The following is an 18,744-nucleotide window of genomic DNA, read 5'->3' as shown; positions in this document are numbered from 1 at the left end:
CAAAATATACATACCCTTTTATTTTATGGAAATTACAGTCAATAGAGAAAACGGAACTTAATAAGATCATCTTGCAATCACAATGTTATTAGAGTTGTCAGAAGTGTTATGAAGGGAGGGGCGTATAGGCATGAGAGAGGCACTAATAGGAAGACCTGGCCCAGTTTAGGGTACCATGAAGCAGTAAAAATGATGGTGTAGAATTAGGTCCATTGACATGGAATATCCACATAACATCATTAATAGAAAATAGGTTAAAAAGCAGCACATATTGTGTGATTTTTATTTACATATAAAAGTATGCACAAGTATACATGTGCATAGGAAAGTATAGAATGACAAGAAAATGTTAACAGGGTGGTTAATTGTTAAATTATGGATGGTTTTAATTTTCTTTTATACTCATTTCTTTAAGTTTTCTACAATCAATATGTGTCATTTGGATAATGAAAAAATTTTAAAGAAAAAAGGGCACTGAAAATGTCCTTGAAGAGATTGCATGCTATTGAGGAAGAGGAAATACACAGATAAAACTATGGCAGTGTAAGGCAGGGCATCCTATAGAAGTGTTGCATGTGGAAAGCCAGGTGACTAGTTTTCCTGGGCTCCTAACAGCAGCCTGATGGGGAGAGGAAAATGAGGCAATTTGATGGTAGCATCAGGACCACCATAGCATTAGTTTCTACTGTGCCTGTAACAAATTGCCACAGACTAAGCAGCTTAAAACAACAAAGTTTTATAAATCAGAAATCTGTGCACAATATGGCTCAGCTGGTTCTCTTTCCAGATTTCACGGGGCTAAAACTGAGGTGTCCTTAGGGCTGCCTTCCTTACCAGAGGCTCTAGGGGGTGAATCTTCTTCCACACTTACTCAGGCTGTTGGCAGAATTTGCTTCCCATGTGGCTGTCGGACAGAGGCCGCATTTCCTTGCTGTTTATCAGTTAGGGGTTGTTCTCAGCCGCTGGAGGCAGCCTGTATATTCTGTAGCTATATTCTGTGTGTTATGGTCCTTGTCCTTCAATCAGAGTAGGTCACATCCTTCTCATGCTTCAATCTCTCTAACCTCCTCTCCTTCCCAGTAGCATCTTGGTTCTAAATAGTCCGTGTGGGTTGAAGAATCTCTCAGCCAATGACTGGGGGTTCAGGGACAGAGTCATTTTAAGTAGAGTTTGAAAGCCCCATTGAGGTGGGAGGGGGTTCAGAGCAGAGCTTGCATTCTAGCAGGGAAAAGCAAATAAAATAGGTCTCTGAAAGGAAGGCACACATAGAGATGATGGAGGGGGACCTGGTCAATGAACAGTCCTGTGGGTTCTTGGGCTGTGGCTCCAAGAGCCCATCTCTAGTGGCAATAGGATTTGTATTAGAATGCCAAGCTTGGTTCTTGTTGGCTGACGAACCGCTTGGGCTGAGACTACAGGTTGGAGTTCTGCATGCCAGGCTAAAGCCGAGTGAAAGCTGGCAAAAACAGAAGGAGCTCCCGACTCTGTCTTGTGGAGTTGTAGAGGCTTGTGAGAGGAAAGGTAGTACATTTATCCGCTGTGCTAATGCTTGAGTTTTACAGGGTGTTTGGGGTATTCTTCAGAGCTGCCCAATAGATCACTTGCTCATTCCCACACTTAGGGACAACTCTGAACAGATGGAGACACACTGAGCCTTTTGACTATTTTGGCTTTGCTTTGAGGGAAAACACTCTCCCCTCTGCTTCCTGTCAAATAATTCTCTGATTTCCATCATTAACCTACTACCTCTCCTTGTTTGGCTCCACATGAAAAAGGGCAGCCTAGATAGAAACTTCATTTGAACTTCCATTTGTGGACTCATTTCCCCACAAAGTTATAAGCATCTGGAAACAGTAGTACTTGTGATGTTCTAAATGGAAACTTTTTGTATTACTTTTACAATTTTTCTTAAGCTTTTATATTTCTCTCTGGCAAATGTTAGAATTTGTAACAATGATAGCTAAATTTTCAGAAGGTGAATTTATGGAGTCATATTTAGAAAAATTTTGATTTAATTTGGTAACCACAACACTCTTTAGCCTAAATTTTTTTAACCCCTTTACAAAGGTAACGTCTGTTTTAAAAGTGTAATTCTGCCTCTAAAATAATACTTGCTGTGGATGATACTGCTAGCAATTTGAAAGAGAAGATCACTGCATACCTTAGAAAATGCAAAAGCTAAAAGTCAAAATGTTCTGCAGATTCTAAATAGGAAAGCAAAAACTATTTAACAATTAGATGACGTGCACGTATGTACCAAAGCGAGGATAGGATGATTGATTTTTCTCTGGGTTACCCACCCAGGTGTGTATACTGGACATATCTAAGTTTAACAGCTGGTTACACATGTTCAATCCAGAGTCTCACTACTTGGTATAGTTCCCAGTTAACCAGGCTGCTGTAGAGATTCTAAAAAACTTCCGTCATTGTAAATAAGCTAATAGGTTTAAATAATAATTGTTAACTACTTCATCTATGAATTTTTTTTCAACTATGAATTTCTACAGTCACCAGTTTGCCACGTATTTATGTTTATCTGGATACAAGAGTTGAAAGCAACTGAGAAGTTAGAGTGTACACAGTCCACACATAACCACCCTCATTTCTGACACCAATTGCAAGTTCAGGGGTCCACAAGACAACCCATAGGCTTGATAATTTGCCAGAAAACCTCTCAGAACTCACGGAAAGCTATTATATTCATAGTTAATGGATTATTACTAGGAAAGGCTACAGATTAGAATCAGCCAATGAAAGTGCAAAGGACAGAGCTTCCATTGTTTCTTTTCCCAGAGTCAGGGCATGTTACCTTCCTGTCATTGATGGGTGACAATACACATGATGTACTGCCAATTGGTAGGCTTTCCCAAACTCCAGTGTTCAGAATTTTTGTTGGGGCTCCATTAGTCAGGCATGGTTCATTGCCCATTGGTTCATTCAGTCTCCAGCTCCTCTTGTCAAGCTGATATCACGTGATCCAAAACTCCCAGGCTACGTGACATTGCTGACCTAAGATTGGTCAGCCCACACCCTAAATTCTACCCAGTGTGGCCTGCCCACACCCTCAATCACCTTGTTGGTCTTTCTGCCAAGGCCCCAGGCAAATGAAGACTCCTGGAAGATTGAGAGATTAACTCTCAGAACCAGAGCAAAGCCCAGACCTCTTTCTGAGCAGGTTAAATTCTTTATGACACACTGGGACTCCTTCGATTAAGCTGGATTTTATAAAGTATATTTTTTAGATGAAACGTAAAATATTTTAATAATTTTACTTAGGTATAACTTACATATAATAATTTACCCATTTTGCCCTGGCTGGCGTGGCTCAGTGGATTGAGTGCTGTCCTACAAACCAAGGGGTCACTGGTTCGATTCCCAGTCAGGGCACATGCCTGAGTTGCAGGCCAGGTCCCCAGTAGGAGACACTGAGAAAACCACACACTGATGTTTCTCTCCTTATCTCCCTCCCTTCCCTTCTCTCCAAAAATAAATAAATAAAATCTTTAAAAAAAAAATTTACCCAGTTTCAGTGTACAGTTTAGTTTTTGGTAACTGTAGGCAGTCAGGTACCCTCCATCACAATCCACACTTCTAGTGCCCGTAGAAATTATTTCAGACCCCTTTGTAGTCCGTCCTTGCCCAGCCCTGTCCCCAGCAACCACTGATCTTCTATCCGTCAGTATAGTTTTGCCTCTTCTAGAATTTCATATGCATGAAATCATCCAGTATATAGTGGCTTTACATCCTGCATTTTAAGCATAGCTTAAAAATGTTATTAAGATTCATCCATATTGTTAAATATGTCAGTAGTTTATTCTTTTTAAATAACTGAGAAGTGTTCCGTTGTGGGCATGCCACGCTTTGTTTATCTGTTCACCATGTTTTGGATGATGGGTTATTTCCACATTTAAAATTATATTTTTCTATTGTGAAAAACACTGCTTTGAAAGTGTACATGATGTTGTATAGACATATATTTAATTATTTTTAGATGGATACTTAGGATTAGGATTGCTGAGTCATATGGTGGGGTTATATTAAACTTTATAAGAAATTGCCAAACTGTTTTCCAAAGTGGTTATACTATTTTGCTTGCCACTAAGTAGGGGGGTTATAGTTGCTCCACCTTCTCACTAACATTTTGTATTGTCAGTCTTTTTAATTTTTTAACTATTTTAGTGTCAGTATAGTGGTATTTCATTAGAGTTTTAAATCACATGTTTCTAGTGACCAATGATGTGAAACATGTTTTGTGAAGTATTTACTCAGATCTTTATTACTTTTTCAAAAACAAATTAGTATATGTTTTTAAAGATTATTGGGGTTCTTTGTAAATACTGGATACATGACCTTTGTCAGATATATGTTTTCCAAATATTTTTCAAATATTTCTCTAATCTGCTTTCCCCTTCATTTTTGTAATGGTATCTTTTGACCATTACAAAATGGGGAATTGAACTCACAACCCAGGCATGTGCCCTGACTGGGAATCAAACTGGTTACCTTTTGCTTCGCAGGACGATGCCCAACCAACTGAGCCACGTTGGGCAGGGCCCATTAGGTCCATTTAAAACCATGCACACAAAAAAAATGTGTCTTTTTAATGGTTTATGCTTTTTGTGTTTGAGCTAAGAAATTACTGATGTATCCCAAAGTCTCAAAGATTTTTTTCTGCGTTTTCTTCTAGAACTTTTTATTTAGCTCTTATGTTTATGTGTATGATCTATTTTGATTTCATGTTTGCATACACTGTGAAGAGGTCAAGGTTTATCTTTTTTTCCCATACAAAAATTCAATTTTTCATCATCTTTTATTGAAAAGATTATCTTCCCCATTGAATTACCTTGGCACCTTTGTCAAAATAGATTTTTAGTCTCAGGGCACAAAAGAAAGTTGATGGAATTTCTAGTAATGGAAAAGGAAAATAGTTTATCTACAAAATAAAGATATCACATTGTCTATAGCATTGTTTTAAATAACTAGTTGCAACAAGTCATCTAAAAGAGATAAGTGGAATGTGTATAGGTCAGTAGAGAGAAAAATAATACTATTAGCTAATTATAAGGGACTATATAACCCATGTGTTTAGGAGACTAAACAAAAACATACCTTGAAATGAGATGCTTAAATCATGGGTTATAAAATGTACACCTAAGTGAATTCAGTCATTTATTTTATCAGTAGACAAAATAGAAAAAGCTAATACTTGTTTTATTAAAAAATAAAATCTAACAAAATATGGGAGAATTACCTATAATATTTTATTAGAAAAAAAGGAAAACAAATAATAAGAGATGTATAATCTACTCCTTGCTGAGTAGTCTTAATATAATAAAGATGACAATACTAACAAAGTTAATTTATGGATTTAATACAATACCAGTTAAGATCCCAATAGGATGTTAAAATGAACTTGATTGATGGTATAAATCACAGAGTAAAGGAGCAGGCTAGAACTTCAGGAGGAAAACTTTTTTAAAAATTATCCTTGTTCACAGAATAATTTGTGAGGATCAGAATTAGGTGCATATATTGTAAAACAATGAAATGGGGGTAAAAGATCAGGAGATATGCCAAGAAATAGCAAAGAGATTGCACTAGAAATCTAGGCTAAGTTAGTTACTGAAGTTGAGCACCAAATTCACTGCAACCTTTCTGGCTTTGATAGTGGAAAGAAAAACAGAGTTTCGCTAGAGGTTGCAAATCCAAAGACCTCTAGGCAAATAGTATAAACCCCTGGCAGTAAGACAAATGTTGGGGACTTTGAGTTTTATAGTTCTAGACTACCTGATTTTTGGTGTGTGGGTTGATGGGCTCAGTGAAACTGATTTTTCAAGAGAAGCTAGAAGAAATTATTGATGAAGAGAGAGTAGAGGTACATGTGACCTAATGTCTTTGTTCGGAGCTGCTATTACAAAATATCTCTAGAATGCTTGGCTTATAAACAAAAGAAATTTATTTCTCTTAGTTCTGGAGGCTGGAAGTCCAAGACCAAGGCACCAGCATGATTACATTCTTATGAGGGCCTTCTCTCTGGTTCAAGCTGGCACCATCTCACTGTGCCCTCACATGGTGGAAGGGGACAGGGATCTCTCTGGAACCTCTCTCATAGGATACTGATCCCATTCATGAGGGCACAATCACGGCCAAATCACCTCCCCAAAATGCCCCTGATACCATCATCTTTGAAAGTTACAATTCAACATATGAGTTTAGGGTGGACACATTCAGACCACACCACCTATCGATGTTCTGGTTTTTAAATATTGGCCATCTGTGTGCTGACCAAACCAAATATGTAGGGAGGAGGGGTTACTCATTGTCTGAGTAAGGGTTATATATCTCTACTTGTCACTGTCTAAGTAATGATGATGTAGCCTAGAGGGGAACAAAAAGAATTTTGTAATTTACAACCAAAACCCTATTCCAAAGTATATTATTAACAGGACTACCTGAATGTAGATTAATTACAATGATGGAACCAAAATAGAAATAGCAGAAATAAACTGTAGTGGTTTAAAGAATGTATGAACAATAAAATAAAATAAAAACTGAAAGCATCCAGTGTTTAAATAAAAGACATCGTTGAACTATGATATGAAGACTATATTTAGGTCTATTTTAATCTCATATCATGCAAAATAAATTCCAGATGAGTTAAATATTTTATTTTTTTAAATTTATTTATTTATTTATGTATTTATTTATTTATTAGACAGAGGGGAAAGGAGGGAGAAAAAGAGGGAACCATTCATGGGTGGTTGCTTCTCGCGCACCCCGCACTGGCGACCAGGCGTGTGTCCTGACTGGGAATTGAACCGGCAACCCTCTGGTTCGCAGGCCAGCGCTCAGTCCACTGAGCCACACCACCTAGGGCATGAGTTAAATATTTTATAGCAAACATTATACAGTACTTACCTTTGTTGTGGAGAGGAGATCATTTATAGATTGTTGAAGCAATACAGAAATAAAGTAGTACAAGGTGAACATGTTTGATCAAAATGTTTGATTCTCTGATATAAACATAAAAACAATACAGTGGGAATAGTATTTGTAGCTTTTCTCTGATGGTAGGATTTGTCATGTAATTGGCAATATATCTGTAAGGGTAGATCCAGGAGACAGATAACCAATGACTGTTTACACTGGAGAAAATAACAACAGTAATATGTTTGGCCTGAAGATCTTCATTTGTAAAATGAGGATAATAGTAATACCTATTTGCTAGGATGTTTGGGGGAATAAATAAGATAAATGATGGATATTCCTTAACACGTTGCCTGGAATCATACATTTTAACTGCTATTTATTATCATCATCATCATCATCATCATCATCATCCAAAATAAATTTCAAAGTTACTTATCAAAGCTTCTTTTCTTTTTAATCCAGAGGTGGCAAACACGGCTATTTTAACCAATTTTGCATTTGCATAGTTTCCAAAGAACTTCCACATATTCTGTCCCATTGATTTTCACTATAGCCCTGGGAACTGTTGAAATTCCTTCTCAGTGGGGCCTTCCAGCCTTCACTCTTTCCTAGTCACAGCTTGGTCTTTGTCATCACCCTTAATTGCTCCACCTGTAAAATCCATTCAGACTAATTATTGAGGAATTCCTCATTCTGCCCAGAGCCTCTCTCCCATTCCGCTCTAGGCCAAGTCATTCCTTGGTAGAGATTCAGTAGCCTCCTGAGCAACCTCCTTACTTTCTTGCTTGCCTTTAATTCAGTCTCCACATTGCAGCGTGAACTCTCGGTGGCTTCCCAGTGTCTCTAGGGTGAACTTTCTGACACCTTTAGTACCATTTACAAGGCCCTATGTGGTCTGGCTCCAGCTTGCCTGTCCAGCCATCTGTGTCCTTCATCACAGTTCATCTCAATGCCATCCTGACATTTTTCATTTCCTCAGCTGCGCTGTGCTCTCTCTTTGTAAGCCATTGCATGCTTTGTTCCCTCCCTGCTTCCATCTCCATCCCTCCACACCCACTAATTCTTACTCATTCTGTAGGTCCTGGCTTTAGATTTAACTTCTCCTGGACTTCTACCCTGACTCTCCATGCCCTTTGATGCATCCTCTGCTATCCTCTTTTCTCTGCTATTTCATTTACATGCTCTTTTATAATTGCCTCACTACTTTCCAGATTGTAAATGCTGAGAAGGGAGACACTTGTTTGTGTTGGTCTTATTTATCATGGTATCGTTAGTGCTTATTTAACCCTGCACCTGGCAGCGATGTTAATAGATTTCTCTTGGATGAATGAAAGTATTTCGTTCTACCTAATATATCTTCTTCCTCACCTCCCCCTACCTCTACCTCACTTGGCAAAAATCATACACAATTACCATCCATTTATTAATTCAACAAGTAGGAAAGGACCTTCTTCCTTTTTCCAGGCGCTATTTTAGGATCTGGGGAAGGAGTGATGAATTAGATAGTCAAATATCTCTGCCTTCGGGGAGCTACTTCTACCTGTGGAAACAGATAATAAACAGATAAATTGAGTAAATTGTGCAGTGTGGTAGTAAGTGTAAGCACTGAGGAGAAACAAATAAAGCAGGAAAGATGGATAAGGCACATCAGAATAGAGAGTTGTCATTTTAGATAGGGTGGCTGTGGAAGGCTTTGTTGAAAAGATGACTTATGAGTGAAAACTTAAAGCAAGTGAGGGAGCTAACATTTGCTGTGTTGCTTATCTGAAGAAAGAACATTCCAGGCAGGTAAAAGTGCGAAGTCCGCAAGGTGAGAGTGTGTCAGAGTGTTTAAGGAACAGAAAGGAGAGACCAATGGGAGGCAAGGTCAGAGGGTAAACATTGTCCTAATCTGATCCCTGGACTTCCTCCACAGGTTTAAGTTGTTTTCAGCTCTCAGTGCTATGAACTTACTGGAAAAGGATATGAAAGTTTCTCTTCTTAGCCATTAACTGAATCAAGGACTGTACAGATGCTAAGGTAGAAGACAGCCATGATGTTTAGAGTTCAGTTGCTTCTTCGCAGGTTGGGGAGGTGCAGGCTTAGGCATTTCTTTAACAGCTCCTACCTCTTTCTCAGGATATTTCTGCATTTTCCTCATTAGGATTGGGGAGGCAGTGGGAAAGGGGGACATCACTGTCATCAGCCTCACAGGTCTGGTTTCCTGGCATTCACCTCAGTCCTTTTCTTCCGTTCTCTGGTCTGTCTGTACAGTCTCAGGGCATTATGAATATTGTAGGACTCTCCCAGCCACTATCTAGAGTTATAATTTTAAAGACAGATTATTGCTCTCAACTTGTTTCTCTCTCCCCCCTTAGCTGTGTTCCAGGAAGTTGAGGGCCAACAAAGTTTTAGATGGTTACATGTCGCATTTGGTCGGATTAGTTTGGGTTTTTCTGACGTTAGCGTGCTGGCCCCTTCGTGGGGCCATTGGGTCCACCACGGTGGATGCCTACAGAGGAAGTAAGAGGCCTTCTCTTGGCAAAATTCCACTGTGGGTGGCTGGCTGTGGTCTATATTTAGCAATAGCAGAAGCCTCTGCTAAGCTGTCACGTTTTTCCTTTTGGTATGATTAGTGAATCATACCATACTCTGTACAAAGGGGCTGTAAATTGTAAATTGATATGAGGTAATAATTGGAAAAATGACCCCCATTTTTATTCCTCTCTGGGGAAAGCACATGTCAAGAATCACTAAGGCAGAAGGTGGTGGAGGGATTTCTCAGCCAGCTTCCCCGTGTTAGTACTTCTATCCTGATTAGAGAGGAGAGAAGCCAAATTCGGCAGGAGGCGGCCAGCACACCTAGTACCTGCTCGCCACCTTTTACTCCAAAAAGCCCTGCCACAGAGAGTTGCCATGGCAGCAGGAGGCAATTTAATGGCAAAGACTTCTCTTTGGAGCAGCGCTGCCGGAGCCCCAGCCTTCCCCTCCCTGGCCCTCAGCTCTCCCAGGCCGTCTCTGCGCCACAGCCATTTGAAAGTATGTTGCCTAGTGGAACAGAGCTGTGAGGTCCTTCAGGTTCTTTCTACCCCCTGCTCCTCCTTGGTGCACAGCCTTTTGATGTCTCCTCCCAGAGTCTGCCTTATCATACTATTTGCAGCTCCTTAAATAATGCTCCTTCCTGGTTCTGTGCTTTTATATATGCAGTTTCCTCTGTCTAGAATACACCCCCCTCTGTCTAGAAAAATTCCCACTCTGCAAATGTGGCTTGGGTACTGCCTTCTGCTCTGTAATGCTTCCTCTAACTCGTTATTGTCTGCTGTCTCAACCTTGTCACAGCACAGGATTTTGAAATGACTGTTTTTGTCTTTTCATCTCTCGACTAAGTTACTTGCATTCAAGAACTTCTTCTTTTTTTTTTTTTTTTTTTAATGAATTTCACATCCTCAGGGCCTTGCCCAGAATGCGCCCCTAGTAAAAATTTTGCAATGTTTGTTAAACGGCTGATTGTCCTGTCATCCTACTTAATCCTTCTCATGGAGTGTTGCATACTACACAGAGGACAGCAGCACTGTCCTGTCCAAGGAGGGGCTTCATCTGCTCTGGAGTCCCAGAGGACTGACCCAATTTAATCGGCTGACTTGATGGCTCTGTAGCTGACTCTCCATTACACTTATTCACACTTTGCCATTTGAATTGGAATGGCCGAGGTGGAAAGAGCAACCCTTGGGAGTCAGCCTGCCCAGGGCTCAGGTCAGCTGCCCAATTTGCAAAGCTGAGTTCCCTCTTGTTGAATAAGGATGTGTGAGGGGGCAGTGCCTAAGACGCTTTGTGGCCCAGAATAAATTCTTCATAAATCTTACCTTCTTTACCTTGCTTTATATTCCATGAAGAAAGTGAACGCAAAATAGAACTTTAAAACTAGATTCTAGTTTTGAACCTTCTGTGGTATCCTTATCTGCATCAGATCATTCAGCGTTATCTTTTGTAAAGATTTTATTTATTTATTTATATTCATTCATTCACTTATTTATTTGTTTAAGAGACGGGAAGGCGAAAGAGGGAGAGAAACATCCATGTGCTGAATCAGCTGCCTCTCACAGGCCCCCAGTCGGGGACCCGGCCTGGAACCCTGGCCTGTGCCCTGACTGGGAATCAAATCCGTGACCTTTCAAATTGCGGGACTACACCCAACCCACTGAGCTACACCAGTCAGGGCCAGTGTTAGCGTTTTGCTCTGAGCACAGCGTTAAAGGTCACCCCTCTCTGTGCCTCCTGTCCCTTTTTCCTGAGCGCCTGGGCTTCAGTGCCCTTTCCTCGTCTCATGGCCCTGCTTTCATCTTTGATTACCTGTCCCCTGGAGTCCGCTGTGTAGATGGACATTGTATTTAGGTATCTCTCCTGTCCTGCCTTTTGGGTGATAACTTGTTACTGTTTTTCAAGAATTTCAGTTTGAAATGAATTTACCTTTTTCTTCCCTTCAATAATTCCCAGAATCAACCTCTACTGCCATATTTTCTTGTTTTCCCGTTTTTGTTTGTTTTATATTTTATTTTTTTGTTTTGTCTTTTTGTATTGATTTTGACTGCAATATATATTTACATGCCTTAACTGCGGTCCTCTATAGTGTTCGCTTTACAGTTTAGTGCACGCATTTTTCTTCATTACCCTAACTTTGGATATCTAAGCTCGCGTGGGCTGTTTTGCAATTCTCTGCAAATACCTTCTCACTATCATGTGATTGTGCTATGTGCGTATTGTATATTCCATGCCTGGAGGTGTCAACTTGTTTACTTTGTGGAGTATTTTTCTCTTGTTGCTTCTCTTCCTTCTTTAATTCCCACTTTTGGTATTTTATTCCTTCCAACTCCCAAAAGATGTGAAACATCAACAAAGTTGTTTTTAAGTTATTAATAGATCTAGTAAGAGATTTAGTGAGGATAGGAATGAAAATTTACTTTTAACTTCAGCTTGTGGGCCACCTATCACAGTGGGGCTGCACCGTGAAAGCGGAGGGCACAGGGGCCAGGCTGTGTGATCGGAGTTTCGCAAGGTGCTTGTTCAGGATCCGCATGTCCCGTCCCTTTCTCAGCTGTTTGCCTGGTGGCCTAGTGAAAACAGGCTGAAAGTTTTAACAAGCCTTTCCAGAATGTTTTATAGCTTCTCACCTGGTGTCTGTCAGCTCTCAGTTGAAAAACGCTCATTTGTAGATTTGTAAGGTATAATAATTTGGTCTGCCAATGCCGTGCTTATATTAGAATCGGGTACTTGTTTCATTTCAAAAAAGTAAAATTGCCACAAATAGTTCATTTTCTTTGAAGTGAAAACTGAACCTAAGGATTTATTTGCCTTGGTAAATGCATTTTCAAATCAAAATGCAAGAAAATGTGATTTTAATGAATCATAAATTTGTCTCTTTGCTGCAAACACTTTTCCTACTCTGAAATATTTAGTTAGATACTAATTAGTTAAACTATATGTACTTATAAACGTGTTGCCCTGGATTGGATAAACTTCCTAACGCTGGAAACAATATGCAAAGTTAATATAGGACAGTTAAGGTTATTGTGTTTGTAGGAAACAGAGCAGATTAGAGGCAGAATGAAACTCAGAATCCAAAAGGCTAGATTGGAATTCATGCTTTGGCACCAAAGCATGGAATTCTGCGGCTCTGCAGCGAGTCCCTGGAGGTCCCACTTCTGTATTCGGTGGAATGGCGATGGCCTCTCCCTCATAAGGCTGTGAGGATCAAATAAGCTCGTGAATGTGACAGTTCCCAGCTCCCAGACATCCAGTGTTAATAGAATCAGAATCTAACTTCTATAAATTATTTAAAACACTGATGGGTAGGTGCACACATGTATTGTATGTATGTGCCTTGGAATACATGAAATGTGTAAGGAATTGGGTGATGGATTGAGTGTAATGGTTTATGTATGTGAATGCATTTCCTGAAGATACCATTTGAAATGATTTTTTTTAGTTCTGTTGAAGGAGAGTCCTCCAAATCATAAACAGGCTAAAAACTGAGAAGTGTCAATTGTACAGTGTTACCATCATTGTAGAATTCTTCTCTCCCTCTGTATTGTTTTCCTTGTGCTAGATCAGTTCTGGGGGCATCCTTAGTCCTTATCGAGGCTAATGACCTGGCTGACAGTCATGACTACTCCTACACAGATTTTTCTTCCAAATGAAAGTTGAATATCAGTATTTAGTCCTGTTTTATGTCCATATCAGAAAGTGTTGAATTCAGTGACTTACTATCAAATGTAAAGTGTGTGAAAGTTAGTTCCCTTAAAGATATGAATCACTAAATATATAGTGAATGTTAGGCGCTCTGTGTACATTACCAATAACATTAGAACAAACTATAAAATAGGTGGTATGCAGTTTTACATATAAGGAAACTGAAGCTCAGAAGGATAAATATATTTCCCAAGCTCAGACAGCTATTAAGAAAGGGAACCAGAAAGCAGGTTCAGATTGGTCTGACCCCTGTAAGGTCTAAGGCTGCTGCTCCGTTACTATGGCAAATCAAAGAAATTGGAAATATAGTGAGGGTACTTTTGCCCTTGGTTTGGGCAGAAGCCTGCAGGACCATCAGACAAAGCATCTGTTCTCAGTAAAAGGCACTGTTATTGATCCAGTTGCAAGGTTCTGGCTGGCAGCCTCTGGCTTTCTCTTCTTTGCATCAAGCCTGCTACTCTACTGCCACGTGGGTTTTCGAGGTATTCCTCAAGGCATTGCTCATCACTTAGAACTGTGCGTTCAACTTCCTCGCCCCAGTTCCACTGCCCACCTACCTACCTTCCCCTACGGAAACATAAAACAGGGTTGTTGACAGGATAAATGAGTAAATGTGTGTACGGGGTTTCATGCATTATCTGGTACATAGTAAGTACTCCATGAATGTTGGCTACCATTATCATTTTTATTTTTCCTGTTAATAGTATTGTTATTATTAGTGGTGGTGGTAAACGATTCAAACATTTTACGATTCCTTCATCAAGGATCTGAGTGTTCCCTGGCCGGGGGCTGGGGCTGGCTTTGTGTGGTTCATTGCACAGGGCCCCAGGTGTTAGCATGCTCAATAAGATGGACAGGACAGATGGAGGGACAGTTAGTAAGCGAGTGATGGTTCCCACACAAAGGCTGACAGAAAGTTTTCTCTGTGCACTAGTTCCCTGTCATCAGCCACAAAAAGTCTGTGAATCCCACTTGCAGATCACGTCTTTCTGCCTGATTTTTTTCCTTTCCTTTTATTTATGCAGAACATTACTGCTGTTGGACTCTCTAACAGGGTTACAGAAGCTTACTTTTTTTAGCTTCATGCTTTGTAGCGTATACTTGGACTTCATCCTGAGTTCCCGGCCCCTGCATCACTGAAGTGTGCGATGTAAAATGGTATTCCACCTGCGAAGGCCCGCTAGTCTAACCACCCTCCCCCCAGCATACACACGCTATTTTTTTCTATTTAATATTTTCCCAGTATTTCTTTATATTATTTGTCCCTGTACATGTACTGACTTTATATTTTTAATTAAGTTTATTGGAGTGACATTGGTTAATAAAATTATGTAGGTTTCAATTGACTTTATATCCATGTTTTTACTCTTCAGTTATCTCACCTAATTCTTATATTTTACTGTATTTTCTCATTTGAATTATAGTTTGTATAGCAACAGAGTTTAACAGTGTGAGAAAGGCTGTTGGCAGATGCATGACTCTCTAAAACCTTCCATAGACCCAGCAGACTTGAACCCAGGCTGGGGGTTCTTCAACTGTTATCTTGCATTAGAGCATTTCTATCTGTACTCCCTCCCTTAACCCATAATATTAGACTTTGCTGATCTCAGTTAAGAATATTTGGCTCTTTCTTTCTCTTTAGGCAAATGATAGCATCTGCAATCTTTATATCTCTTCAACTTCAAAACATTTTAAAAACTTTTTTAATGTTAATTTCTAATTAATCTTCCCTTTCCTAAAATATAAATATGCAGTATACAAAAGGGATAATTTATAATTTGGGGATTATTTTGTTTATATGAAATGGACCATTTTAATAAATAGTATTTATTATAGTTATCAATTCAAAAGTAATTTTCATTCTTTCTAGATGATGAGAATTCTAAAAAGTAAAAGAAAGAAAATTAAAGTTACTTTATTCTAATACCCAGAGATGACTGTAGTTAAAATGTTGGTGTATTTCCCGCTAGTCTTCATTCAACTTTATATATTTAATTTTATAATACATTTTTATAATTATATATTCATTAGCCAAAGTTTTATATATTCATTTTTACAATTAGACATTCATTAACTAAAGTTTACATATAAACTACAATTTATGTTATAAAGCAGTATTGGGATATTCCAGTAATTTTTAGTGCAAAAAAAATAAAACTAAAATCAATTATTTAAAAACACTAAAATAGATTATTTCTAATTGCAAAATCACATGACAAAAATGTAACTATTATAAAAGTAGATCATGAAAAATATGAGTCCTACAATTTATTTATTCCTTCTTTTACCAATATATTTATAAGCAATTATTCTTTTCTTTTTTTCAATTCTTTTTATCCTTACCTGCAGACATCTTTTTTTCACTGCTTTTATAGAGAGAGGAAGAGGGGAGAGAGAGAGAGAGAGTTTCAGAGAAATATTGACGTGAAAGTCATCAATTGGTTGCTTTTCGTATGTGTCCCTACTGGGGACTCAACCTGCAACCTAGGTATGTGCCCTGATCAAGAATCAAACCTACCACCTTTTGGTTTACAGGACACTGCTCCAACTGAGCCACATAGGCCAAGGCTAAGCAACTATTCCTTTAAAAAAATTTATCTGTGATTATATTTGTGAAGGAGTATGGAATATATGTTCTTTGCCTATATGCAGCAAACCAGAATGTGTTCTGCGAAATAGTATCTCAATATTTTTCTCCATGCTTTAGGTATGTATTCTTTTTGGATCCATGCAATCTGGACTTGATAAACCGGAAGATCAAGTCTGAAGCACTGTGTGTAGCGGCATGTCCAAGACAAGAACTGAAAACCCTGAGTGATGTTCAGAAGTTTGCAGAGACCAATGGTGAGACTTTCGGCCACCTGAGTCCGTACCCCAGACACTGATTCTTACTGGCAAATTTTATGTGTTTGCATTCCAATATAAATTTGACCTGGTGTTAAAAGGAAATCATCAAAGAACATTAGAAGGAAAAAGAGACCTGAAAGTACTTTTGGACTTCCTTAATAAAAAAATGTTATAGTCACCTGGGGTGCTTGTTAATACTCCGGATTCTGGGCCCCACCCAGGGAAATTCTGACTAAGTAGGTCTTTGGACTCTCCAAATTTGTATTTTTAACAAATGTCTCAGGTGATTTTTATGTATCCTGTTTGAATAGTTGGAATTACTAGACTACTTCAGGTAAAATTTGGGGCAGAGGGAGAGCGTTTCTTAAAAGTATTTCAATGAGTATGTTTATTTTTACCCCTGGATAACAATGTAATATATGTCTATTATAGGAAATTTGAAAAATTCACACACAAAAAAAAGAAGAGTAAGAAGTACTAACCAAAGCTCCACCATTTTTCAGTGTTGGTGTATATCATTTTGTGTTTTGCCTTTTTAATTTAATATTATGTCTTAACCGTTTGTTCTAAAAAATGAAGTTTTGAGAAACTTTGAGGTTAAACATATGGGAATTAGTTGAGAAAACAAGCACAGTCAGTTTCCTGAACTGAGCTCTTGAGTTTCTAACCTGCAGGTGCTGTCCTCAGCTCCATATGACTCACCTAAGTCCTCCTCAGAGAATTTTCCAAACCTCTTTTTGCAGAGGGCCACATATTGATAGCCCCCAGAGCCTGTGTTTTTGAACTTACTTGAGGTTTCCTGTTTGTATTTTGTGTGTAGAAACCCTCAGCCCTGCCCAAATGCAGACCAGCTCTGGTTTCTCTGAACAAGGGTTGACTCAGCTATGACCTCTAGCTGTGGAGACGCAGCTTTGGGGCATAGCTGCACCCACACTAGCTTGGCTCCCAAGTCTTTTGGACGGGGTGCCAGCCTCTGAGGGCAGAAACACGACAGACGGTAGTATTCCTGTCCACTGCTAAATGCGCTCAGCATTAGATAGAAAAGCATGGGATTTTTGGGGGTCTGGAGTCTAATTCTGCTTCTTTCATTGACTAGCTCTGTAATAATGGACAGAAAGTGTAGCCTCATCTGGTAAAATGTGGATTTAAAATAATTCCCCTCTCATAGAGTGTTGTGAGGACTAAATGAGATGTTGTGTGAAAAGTACTGGATACTTGGTGGACACTGAATAAAGAGGTATCAACTACTCTTTAAGATCTCATTTTCTATTCCCACATGATATCCTCAGATGTGTTGATGTGCTGAGTCTGATACCAGAACTATCAGCCTTGTCATTATCAGGTTTCTTAGGGAGGGTTGGTTATTCTTTAAGGATTTTTCTAAGACCTTAGACAACATGAGCACAGATCGTGTGCTCTGGAGGGCAGCGTCATTCAGTGACGAGCAGTATGGGCTCTAGAGCTAGATTTTCCGGGTTCACATATTGGTCCTTCCACTTAATAGCTGTGAGACCCTGGGCAAGTTGCTTGATCTCTCCATGCCTCAGTTTCCCCATCTATGAAATAGGGATAATATATGTACCTACCTCAACTACCTCATAGCATTGTTATAGGGAGTTAATACAAGGGAAATGATTAGAACAGTGTCTGGCAAATAGTACATTGCTAAATAAAAAAAAAAAGTGTCAGCTACTGCTCTTACAGTATTTTTATCATTCCCCCAGTGGAATGTACTAGTCTTCCTGCCTCCAATCTCTCCTTACTTCTACCTCTCTTTGCATACTGTTGCCTTATTAACATTCCTAGAGCTTCAATCACGTTAATCCCTTCCTCAGAAATCAGTGGTAAAAATAATAAAATGAAAGTTTATGTGTCTTACCCTGGCATTTAAAGCTATGATTTACTGCTGAGCTATTTTCTAACACATGGGTCCCCACCCTCTCGGCCACAGCAGGAGGCGAGCGGCGGGCAAGCAAGCAAAGCTTCGTCTGGGTTTACGGCTGCTCCCCATCGCTTACATCACCACCTGAGGAGAGTCAGCAAACAGCTATACACACACTAGCATGGCTTCTCTCAGAGCAACGGCAGCATTAGATTCTCAGAGGACTGTGAACCCTACTGTCAGCTGCGCACATGAGGGATCTAGGTTGTGCTCCTTATGAGCATCTAGTGCCCAATGATCTGAAGTGAAGCCGACGGGGTGATGCTCGTGTGAGGGAGCAGCTGCAAACACAGATTATCGTTGGCAGAGAGGTTTGACTGCACACAGACCATAGTAAATGAATTGCTTGCAGATTCATGTCAAAACCCTAGCAGTGAGCGGCATGTGACAATTAAGCTGCATCTGGTGGCAGGCTCTAAGGCCATCCCCCACCACCCTATCCAGGTCTGTGGAAAAAATTGTCTTCCACGAAACCAGTTCCTGGTGCCAAAAAGGTTGGGGACCGCTGTTCTAACATGTTCTCTTGAACGTACTGGGTATGAGTCTTGGGCCCCTTAACCTGGCACGTCATCTGGAAGGCCAAAAGAGAGCTAGCTCTTGTGGGCTGCATATCCGGCTGTGTTGATCTGTAGGGAAGAAATGCCCTCTGTGGCCTGCTGGCCTGCTTTGTTTCCAGGCCAGCATCTTTCTAAGGGAGATGAGACTCTGTGTGTGGCCCGTTAAGGGCCTGTTAAGAAGACCCTTCTGGAGAGTTGTGCAGCTTTGTGTTTCCCACAGTGTTTTGCACAAAGAAGGTGTTC

General features: G+C 39.7%; 1 protein-coding gene across 3 annotated transcripts in view; it reads left to right on the top strand.

The window, feature by feature from the left end:
- The window catches only part of SLC44A1 (solute carrier family 44 member 1), a 168,246-nt gene that overhangs the window by 63,852 nt on the left and 85,650 nt on the right, over nt 1-18,744 (top strand). For all 3 annotated transcript variants that reach the window (XM_054584588.1, XM_054584587.1, XM_054584586.1), the window contains exon 4: nt 15,863-15,999. In XM_054584588.1, coding sequence (XP_054440563.1) covers nt 15,863-15,999 — 137 coding nt within the window. The remainder of the gene's footprint in view (nt 1-15,862; nt 16,000-18,744) is intronic.

The sequence above is a fragment of the Pteronotus mesoamericanus genome, unplaced genomic scaffold, assembly GCF_021234165.1.
Source record: "Pteronotus mesoamericanus isolate MK-2021 breed Mesoamerican mustached bat unplaced genomic scaffold, CSHL_Meso_final contig_78, whole genome shotgun sequence".
Taxonomy (NCBI): domain Eukaryota; kingdom Metazoa; phylum Chordata; class Mammalia; order Chiroptera; family Mormoopidae; genus Pteronotus; species Pteronotus mesoamericanus.
This window is presented reverse-complemented; position numbering and strand designations above follow the sequence as displayed.